Source organism: Moschus berezovskii, chromosome 3, assembly GCF_049115385.1.
Source record: "Moschus berezovskii isolate FMDL1 chromosome 3, NW_MosBer_1.0, whole genome shotgun sequence".
Lineage (NCBI taxonomy): Eukaryota > Metazoa > Chordata > Mammalia > Artiodactyla > Moschidae > Moschus > Moschus berezovskii.
In genome coordinates this window covers 58,169,712-58,180,212 of record NC_142462.1, presented here as the reverse complement: position 1 = coordinate 58,180,212, position 10,501 = coordinate 58,169,712, and the positions used below count along the sequence as shown (strand labels likewise).

Sequence of the window (10,501 nt, the reverse complement as noted above, 5' to 3'; positions counted from 1 at the left end):
GATTTTACATAATAAAATGTGCCTGACAAATTCACGTAATTAGGAGAAATATAACTATAATCACTCTAATATTTTCTGAATTTAACTTTGAATCTACTTGAAGGAAGGCTCCATATTTAACTACTTCACTATTACAGTTTCATTTTCAAAGACTTACTTTAACAAAAGTCTTACTCATAGTTCTAAAAGTGGTTTTTCACTGTCCTGCTTTTCTTCAGCTTCATTTTCAGATCCTAGATGGTAGAGAAGGGGAAGGAGGAAAAGTACCACATTCAATTACAGTAACAAATGATTTCTTTATAATATATGTGCATAAAATTTTAAATGAGGGTTACATGTGTTTAATCCACAAGAGATATAAGTTAATGAAACTGTAAAATAATTTTACATTATATCTTATAGAAGGAAAACCTTTAAATATCATTCACACTAATCTGTCCGATGGATTTCATGTATGTTCTTCTAAAAATATTCACATAGACCAAGAACTATTTATCCACTGCTCCTCCTCGTCTGCTTCTTTGCTGAAAAGTTTACCTGGCTTTCAAGTGAAAATCTCTTTGGTTTAAATAATTTAATATACATATTTGAAAAATGGCTATATTTAGTGAGTGAGGGAGGGAGTCTAAAGTATGGGGGAAGCTGATAGTCACCACTCTGCTGTTTGAGCAACCGTAGTTATAACCATTCTGAGTCAATGTTGCATGAGCCTTCTATTATTGTTTCTTATTACTTTATTTTTCAATTCTTATTTTTATTCATTTTTTGACTACAACATGCAGGATGTGGGATCTTAGTTCCCTGACCAGGGACCAAATCCATGCCCTCTACATTGGAAGCATGGAGTCTTAACCACTGGATCACCAGGGGAGCCTCTACCTTCTACTCTTCTTGAATTTGACCCAGTCATTATTCTGGGATGATATCCTTAGGATATATCCTTGAGGAAATAACACTTTTTTCCATTATGAGATTTTCCCTCTAAAAATGAGAAGAAAAATCTAATATCTCAGTGTAGAAAATTATTGTATTATTATATTTCATGGAAATATAATTCTATAGTACATAACAGTCAGACATGACTGAGCGACTTCACTTTCACTTTTCACTTTCACACATTGGAGAAGGAAATGGCAACCCACTCCAGTGTTCTTGCCTGGAGAATCCCAGGGACGGGGGAGCCTGGTGGGCTGCCGTCAATGGGGTCACACGGAGTCGGACACGACTGAAGTGACTTAGCAGCAGCAGCAGCAGCAGTACATAACAACACGGGAAATGTATATGCAATAAAAGTAAAAGCAAATATATAACAAGAAATACAATATAAGATCATATTTGATAACAACTTATAAACTTTATATACTAGCATGAATCAGTAAGACTAGGGGAAAAAAAGACCAGGTGACTTATGTACATTTCTGGATATTCCAAAATTTCTACAATAAACTTAAAGTGACTTTATAACTTTTTTAAAAGGGTATAAATAATATAGACAGTATAGCCAATACACGTTGTGTAAATTACAAACACAAAAGTAGAAAGAAACAAATCAATACTAATGTTGCTAATAGTTTGAAGGACAGTTATCTTCTACTTTTGTTCTTTTCACATTTTTATAGCAATTACACATTCCTCTCATACTTAGGGAAGGGAACTAAAGACGGTGGTGAGGAGACCAAGGGGAGAGGTTAGATGTTACCTACTCACCTACAAGAGCAGCCTGCCTCACTGTCACTTTACTCTTATCACATATTCAAAAAGGACACTTTCACCAGCAGGGAAATTGGGGGGCAGGATAAATGCGGAGAGTGGGACTGACACAGACCCAATACTATATACAAAATAAATAACTTATAAGGACCTATTGTATAGCACACAGAACTCTACTCCATACTCTATAATGACCTATAAGGGAAAAGAATCTTTAAAAGGGTGGATATTACAAATGTGTATAATTAATGCATTTTGCTATACAACTGAAACTAACACTACATTGTAAATCAACTATATTCCAATAATTTAATTATTTTTTTAAAAAGGGCACTTTTGGAGAACATCTGCCTGGATTATAGCCAAGAACAAATCTGGCACAGAAGAATGAACCCCTGAAGAAGCTTAAGAAAAGTCTGTGTTCCACACCTAAACCTCACAAATGTCATGTCATTCAGATTAGGTTTGTGGTAAAACAAATACATAAAGATACAGTGGCAGGAAGGCTTCACTTCCCAGCTTATTACACTGCCGGAAATCTTAGAGACTCCAGGGTGGTTTAACTGCCATCTCACTTGTAAGGAGTCTAAGAAAGGTGGTCACATGGAGTCTTCCTTTTTCCAGGCTCACTTTCCACCTGTGAGGGTAACGGTATTCAAGCCACAATAAACTGACAGGCTTTAGAACTATTGGGAAGTCCTAAATAAAGTCAAATTTTTAAAACACAATAATCCATATGCTTTCCCTAATCTCAAAGTGAAAGCTCCTAAAGTGTTCTGGCTATTGTCAAAGAACAAGTTCAACCAGTCTTCTCCCAAAAGTGACTATAAAAACTAATGAACCAAACAGCAAATTCAGTACTAGGGAGGCAATCTAAGGCTTGAAACTTTGTGAGAAGTGCTTGAAAAACTGCAGAACTGAGAGAACAATACTGTTCCCCCACCTCCCATCACTCAGCTTCATGGTATGAAGGTTCTTCCGAGTATGGCAGGCTGTGAGGACTGGCAGCAGATTTACAGTTGAAGGAGCTCCTTTCATTTGAGGTGAGGCGTGATGCAATGGTGCAACAGTGGTGTGTGAGCATAAGGCCCAGAGTCTCTGCTGGTTTGAGGTGATGGTCAAGGCTGCAGCGAGCATATGCTTGCCTGAAGCTGTGTGCAAACTCAACGGAAACCCAAGAGAATCCATGCTAGACCAGGCGACTATGAGGCTATAAACATGTGCAGAGGAGATGCAAAAATATTCAGCAAAAAGTACAAGCGGAAGAAGACTCGAAAAGACCCGAAATTCAAATGTGCTATGCAATACATACAGATGGCCATCTGGCCGAGAATGCAAATCTTAACCAAGGTGATTGATCACAAAACCTGTCCAATCACTGGTTAGCACTATACTATGTGGACACAAGGGTAACTCCTAAGAATTCAGGCTTAAAAATGAAAAAATTAACAACAACTGAGAAGACACATCTGCAGCCACACCACAGGGGACATAATTTCACAGACAGCCCATACCAGCATGCTGCTGCTGCTGCTGCTAAGTCACTTCAGTCGTGTCCGACTCTGTGTGACCCCATAGACAGAAGCCCACCAGGCTCCCCCATCCCTGGGATTCTCTAGGCAAGAATACTGGAGTGGGTTGCCATTTCCTTCGATGGTGTCAAATTAAATTTTCAATGCCTTCATCTAGACTTGTTTAGCACAGATGACAGGATGCAACCGAGTTATTCTTTAAGTCAACCGTTCAGTGATTCAGGATGTGATAAATTACCTTTTATCCAACATCACAATTGGTTCATTTAAATTATCTGAGCACATAAAAACTTCAACCTGACCATCTGAGAGAGAACTGGCTTCCTCATTCTTTCCACTTAATACACAGGTAAACAGGATATGGCTAAAGCAGCAAGGAATCTGCAAACAAACCACCTTTTTAAAATACATCCACTAAAATGTGCCAATTTTCCAAGGCTCTGTGACTCTAAAATTCAAGCCATTTCTTTACAAGGAAAAATGCTAACATTTAAATTTCTGGTACCTCCAATTTCTTTCTTCCTCTCTTTATTCATCCCTTCAAAAGTTCTAAGTTTACTATGTACCAGGCACTCAACTTGGTACTAGAGAAAGACAGACAAAGGCAAGGCAGGCCCCAGCTGTCCTCTTAATGACTAGGGGCCAATCAGCAGGGTACTAGGATAAAAAGCTTATAACTTCTGCTGCCGAAAACCATTTAATATTTGTCTACTGACCTAACAAGAAAGCTTTAGAGAAAAGTCTCTCCTGGGCACATTAATTCCAAGAGTAGTTTTTAATCTTAATTTTTTTCTAAATTGAACACAGACAATGAAAATATACAGTAAAGTAAGTCACCTTAATACTCCTCTGCCCACTACTAATCTGGTCTTTGTCTTAAACAATGCAGCCACCCAGTGGAATGCTTACAGTGTTTTGTTTAGCTTCAGAATTCTATGATATGGTAATGCTTTCAACTGCCACTAGGGGGTGGTAAAAGTCAAAGGAGGAAGCCCATGGCTTGCTTGATGAAAAATACCTGAGGAGGTATTCCTCACATTATCATCCTGCTGTTCTGAACTTCTGATTAAAAAAAAAAGTACACATAGGTGCTAAGAAATTCTATTAGTCTCAGGAAAAAGGCAGACAAAATCATGAACTATAATGTAAACTTCAAAAAAAAAAAAAATGAGTCCTCTGACATACAAAAATCTCAAGGAAATCATCCTTACAGTGAGGTAATGAAAAGTTTAATACTCATCCTAGTGTCTGCTGACTGAGAAATAGCTTTTCTGCTCAATCATATCTTTATTTCATCTGAGTCTATGATTTTGCTGTTGTTTTTTAAGATTTACTTATTTATTTTGTTTTTTAGCTGGGCTGGGTCTTTGTTGCTACCTGCAGGCTTTGCTGTTGGTTGTGGCACACAGGCTTCCCATCCCGGTGCCTTCTCTTGTTGCAGAGTACAGGCTCTAGGTGCACGGGCTTCAGTAGTTGCAGCTCCCGGGCTTTAGAGCTCAGGATCAGTAGTTGTGACACATGGGCTTAGTTGCTCTATAGCATGTTGGATCTTCCTGGACCAGGGACCAAAGCAGTGTCCCTTGCAATGAAATGAAAGGCAGATTCTTAATCACTGCACTGCAAGGGAAGCCCTAAGATTTTCTTTTATATTGCTTTTAAATTCAACACCAACAGTCCAGAATATCAAGTTACAAAAGTTCCCCTGACTCCCTATGTCACAATATGATGTCTTTGATCTTCACATGGCTCTTTCTGCCTGGAGTTTGTTTTACTCTAGTGTGTGTGTGTGTTTAAAATATTTACTATGTGTAATATGAGAATAAAATAATGTAGTCTCTAACTCAAGTTTACATCCTAATAATAGAAACAGGCCAAGTCACTGCCAAAGTCAGGGCAGTCAACATAGGATGACAGTGCTGTGGAAGGGATCTTACGAACATGAGGCAAAAGATGCCCTACCTACAATGATGGGAGTCGGGGGCATGGTGGCGGTAGGCTTAGGAAGAAGGCTTCTCAACATCCGAGTGAACACTAGGACCACAGAGGTATGTCAAGGACAGAACAAGCAAGATGCACAATGGCTTGGGGGCTCTGGTGTATTTTCAGAAATCTAAGAATAGCACACAGGAGCATAATGAGAGGAGAGTTTGGACATGGGTAAGGGTGGACATACAGGAGCTTTCTGCCAGGCTTAGGATCCAATCACTTTCTCATCTTTTGTGTCACTGAAGGCTTAGGCAAGGGAATAATAATATGGCCAATTTTGCTAATATTGAAAAATATATAAAATTTGCATATATTAGCTATGATCATAGATACTAGCCCTGGAGCTGGGGTTCAAGTACAAGCTCCACCTTCTTACTCTTCGTGTAATACTGGATGAACTACCTCACCTCTCTGTGCCTCAACTTGCTGATCTCTAAAACAGGGATAAGGAGACTTTAACCTCCTTAGAGAGGTTATGAGGAAACCTGAGAACAATGCAGTCATTCTATCTAACATGGTATTATGGTGGCTGGTTGGGAGAAGGCAACTGAAGAGGAGGCTGTTGCAGAAACAGAAGTGATGACAATTTAAATGAAATCAAGGAGGTAGCAACAAAGAGGTTCAAAATGGCATGGTGAACGATGGGCCAGGAGCCATAGGAAAGGGGCGGAGTCCCCCAGTGAGGCCCTGGTTTCTGACATGGGCAGCGGGGTGGGTAGTGCTCTCAGACATGGGGGATTCTGGAGGAAGGTCAGATAACAGACAGCATCAAGACTCTCCCCTGTCCACATATCAGTGTGCAAGGCCCTCTATCATGTTTATTTTTGCATCTCTGCATCTCATCACGGGTTGCACATCAAGACCACGTCTTATTTATATTCACATCCTAAATGTCTGGTATGTCAAATGTTTGCTAAGCGTATTGAGAAGTACTGGGAGTGAGGTGAGGGGGGAAAGCTTCTGAATGACAGACAAAAACATAAATGATAAATCAAATTTTCTACCTGCTTCAGATTCCGGAGGAGAATAAAACTGACCATCAGAAAGACCCCCAGGTATCAGCGCCGCCCTCTCTGAGGCATCCTGAACTATCAAGAGTCCTGGAAGAGAAGAAATTCAGATGCTGGGAATGATGCCACTGTTCTGGTAGCTTTGTGGCCAGGATAACCAAAATAAAAGTGTTATTATTACATTTTTAAAACTCTTAGTAGGAAAGAGTACTTTGAAAAATCTTTCAACCAAAAACTAAGTGTTAATAGAATCTTCCCATCTGGAAATACCTACTTCCCTATAGAAATCAACAACATCAAAACCAAAGCACAAAGCCGAACAACAACAACAAAGAAGAACTCATGAGCTTGTACAAATGGCCTCCAGTCTACATCTGGTTAGAGAAATGCCAGCATAAAAGCAAAAAAACACCAGCAGAGAGGCTGTCGACAATGCATTCTTCTGGGTGAAGCTGAGTTACACCAAGATAAAGCACCAGGCCAAACAGCAGGTGCCAGGTGTGCATGTAATATTGGTTACAGTGAAAATAAATGCTATTTTCAATGTTTTCACTAATTATGCATTTTGCTTTATTAGTGACTTTAGTTTAATCACATAGACATGCGAGCCTCAGTCACACAAACAGCTGACATACTTTCACTGAAGTTTAGTTTGATGTTTATATATAACTGAAACAATTTTTATTTTTTTACTTTTGGCCAGGCCTGGCAGCATGAGGGATCTAAGTTCCCTAACCAGGGTTTGAACACACACCCCCTGTAGTGGAAGCCCAGGGTCCTAACCACTGAACCACCATGGAATTCCTCTTTTTAACAAGTGGCTTCATTTAGCTTTACTTGTCCCTTTTCCACAATACTGTTTCATAAAAGAACAGAGGGCACAGGATAGAAGATGGATCTTAGTCTGGTTAATGTGTTTTAAAATCTATTCTTGAATGATAATTCTTTTCTCATCAATTTCATCTTTGTATATGAACTTTTGAAAAATAAAACCACTTACAAGGTTATTTTTCCTTCTACTATATCTTGAGGTTATAATCATCTTTAACTTTCTGTAACACATAAGAAATTTTTTTTTTTTTTGCCTATTAGGTGGGGCAAATCCAGCCAGATGACTGAGAGAACATGAAAACAGCAAGTCTTACAACTGTCTGAGTCTCTGCTTTGAACTTTGATTATATGTGTCTAAGGGGACAGGTGGAATGTGTGTGTTTCCACTAAGGCTATCACGTAGAGAATTCCAGTCTAAAGTTCAATCATTTAGATTTCCCAGTGAACATGCTGTGATGCTCAAAGCCACACAAGGAGATGATAACAACTTTAACAGGATTTATGACCACACATTGCCAGCTCTCACCCTCTACTCAGAGGAGGATGAAAGCCTGAGACGGGTGAACATTTCTCTGGTTGGCTAACTTCCTCCTCTCCTTTCCATCTCCATCAGCAACCCATCAACAGTCCCCCTGCAGGTGCTCGGTTAGTCACATGGCAGCCCAAAGGCACCACCTGTGGGATGGACAATGATAGGAGACTCTGGAGAATCAAGAACTTCTATGTAGAACTGCTATCTTGGCACCAAATGCTCCATAACCTATTATCAACAGGGAGAAAAGGTCAACCTGTCTGAGGAGAAGGAGGCGTTGGCTCCTGTTGTTGCTGCTGGAATGTCTTTTTCACCAGTATCACACTTCCTTCCAGGGAAGTCTGCCCTAACAGCTGGTGCGAGGGGCCACATCCTGTCCCTGTCCCTGTCCCTTCATCCAACTCTTCCCACAAAGTCTCCTGCAGCCTGCAGGGTGGAGACCCCAGATCTGCCTAACTCCACCCATATCTCCATGCAAAGCCAGATCTCTGAACCCTCCTACACTTTTGGTGGGAATGTAAATTGTCCCAGCCACGATGGAGAACAGTATGGAGTATAAAAAACTAAAAATTAAGCTACCATGTGATCCAGCAATCCCAGTCCTGGGCATATACCTGGAGAACACCATAGTTCAAACAGATACACGCACTCCAATGTTCACTGCAGCACTATTTACAACAGCCAGGACAGAGAAGCATCCTAAATGTCCACTGACAGATGAATGGATAAAGAATGGTACATATATACAATGAAATATTACTCAGCCTTAAAAGAAGTATGAAATAATGCCGTTTGCTGCGACATGGCTGGACCTAGGGATCATTATACTAAGTGAAACAAGTCAGACCAAGATAAACATGATAAGTACTTATACATGGAATCTAAAAATCAATACAAATGAACTCATTAACAAAACAGAAATGGACTCATAGGCTTAGAAAACAAATTTATGGTTACCAAAGGGGAAAGGTGGGAGAGGAAGGGATGAATTAGGAGGTAATCCCAATTACATATATACACTAATATATGTAAGATAAATCATCAACAAGGACCTACTGTTCAATAGGGAACTCTATTCAATACTCTGTAATATCCTGTATGGGAAAAGAATCTGGAAAGGAATAAATATATGTATATGAACAACTAAATCACTTTGGTATACATGTGAAACTAACAAACACTAAATCAACTATACTCTAATATAAAATAAAAATTAAAAAACTAAAAAAAAACAAAGCCAGAACTCTGCAGCCCCTCCCCCTAACCTGGCTAGTCTCAGGAGGTAAACTCAGAGAGAAGCTTACTGTTTTCTTCTTCTGCCTCTTGAGGTAACACTTTGAAGTCCAGGAACCACGTCTCGATCCAGGCAAGGATGAAGGAAATGATGGGCAGCACATAGCCAAAAGCCCCTTGTGAGAAAAGCTGGAAGAACAGACGTGACCAGGAGAGACAAACACAGTTACCATGAGCTCATTCTAGAGAACAGGACATCGGTACAGACAGTCACGGCACAAAAAAGTGGAAAGCCATACCTTTGAGAGGATCACTTTTGCTAATAAAAAGGCACTGGTCACTGCTGTTGTCAACTGAAAGACACATAATCCAGAAACATCCAAATTAGGTATCTGACACTGTAAAGGCATCTCTCTCATGCAGGAGAACCATCTGAGCCAGGATCAGGTAACGCTTGAAAAGGCCCTGGCACACCTGGCTTCCTCCCATGTCACTCGTCCTCTGTCCCCCAAACCAGAATGGTGCAAAGAGGGCTTCCACATGGCACGGATGCCCTGTGTGGCAGCTTGAGGTTTCCCTTCACCCACAGGCTGGTATGTTTGGGAAACTCAATTTTGTCCCCTGGAGGGTACAACATGGAAAGATGCTATCTATATAGAAGGGACCAGTGAAAGCGAGGCAGGGCTCCCCGAGGGCTCAGGTAGCCCAGAGATTATTCCCAGAGGACCTGGGCCTTGTGTCTTCGTCCTCTAACTAATATATGCAGCAATAAGAAACCCAACCAAAGTGAATGCCAACAGGAGTCTTGACTGACAAAATGGAGGACAAGAAATAGCAGGTGTCATGCTTGGTCACTATTAACAAAGTTGCAGAGTCAGTTTTGTTAGCAAAACACACACACACACACGCAAACACACATGTTAACACATACACACACAGACACCCCAGGATTGGGAGAAGAGGCATCTTACATTCTGATAGTAATTAATTTTACAGGCTGACACTAAGTGCTTTTAAGGAACCAGCTGACTCCTTCCAGCTGCCTGGCCCCCTCTTTGTAAATGTTTTTAGAAACAAGAATCAGAAACAATAAAATGGATGTGCTTAAACTGTGGAAAATTCTGAAAGAGACGGGAATACCAGACCACCTGACCTGCCTCTTGAGAAACCTGTATGCAGGTCAGGAAGCAACAGTTAGAACTGGACATGGAACAGACTGGTTCCAAATAGGAAAAGGAGTACGTCAAGGTTGTATATTGTTACCCTGCTTATTTAACTTATATGCAGAGTACATCATGAGGAACGCTGGGCTGGAAGAAGCAGAAGCTAGAATCAAGATTGCCAGGAGAAATATCAATAACCTCAGATATGCAGATGACACCACCCTTATGGCAGAAAGTGAAGAGGAACTAAAAAGCCTCTTGATGAATGTGAAAGAGGAGAGTGAAAAGGTTGGCTTGAAGCTGAACATTCAGAAAACAAAGATCATGGCATCTGGTCCCATCACTTCATGGGAAATAGATGGGGAAATAGTGGAAACAGTGTCAGACTTTATTTTGGGGGGCTCCAAAATCACTGCAGATGCTGATTGCAGCCATGAAATTAAAAGACGCTTACTCCTTAGAAGGAAAGTTATGACCAACCTAGACAGTATATTAAAAGCAGAG

The 10,501-nt window shown here is 40.4% G+C and overlaps 1 protein-coding gene across 3 annotated transcripts in view; it reads right to left on the bottom strand.

The window, feature by feature from the left end:
• STARD3NL (STARD3 N-terminal like) overlaps positions 1 to 10,501 on the bottom strand; it is a 67,527-nt gene that overhangs the window by 5,583 nt on the left and 51,443 nt on the right. For all 3 annotated transcript variants that reach the window (XM_088834351.1, XM_055420802.2, XM_055420801.2), the window contains 4 exons: positions 9,134 to 9,187; positions 8,906 to 9,023; positions 6,233 to 6,328; positions 158 to 233 (listed from right to left, as the gene is read on the bottom strand). In XM_088834351.1, the coding sequence (XP_088690477.1) occupies positions 175 to 233; positions 6,233 to 6,328; positions 8,906 to 9,023; positions 9,134 to 9,187 (327 nt within the window). In that variant the 3' untranslated portion in view covers positions 158 to 174. The remainder of the gene's footprint in view (positions 1 to 157; positions 234 to 6,232; positions 6,329 to 8,905; positions 9,024 to 9,133; positions 9,188 to 10,501) is intronic.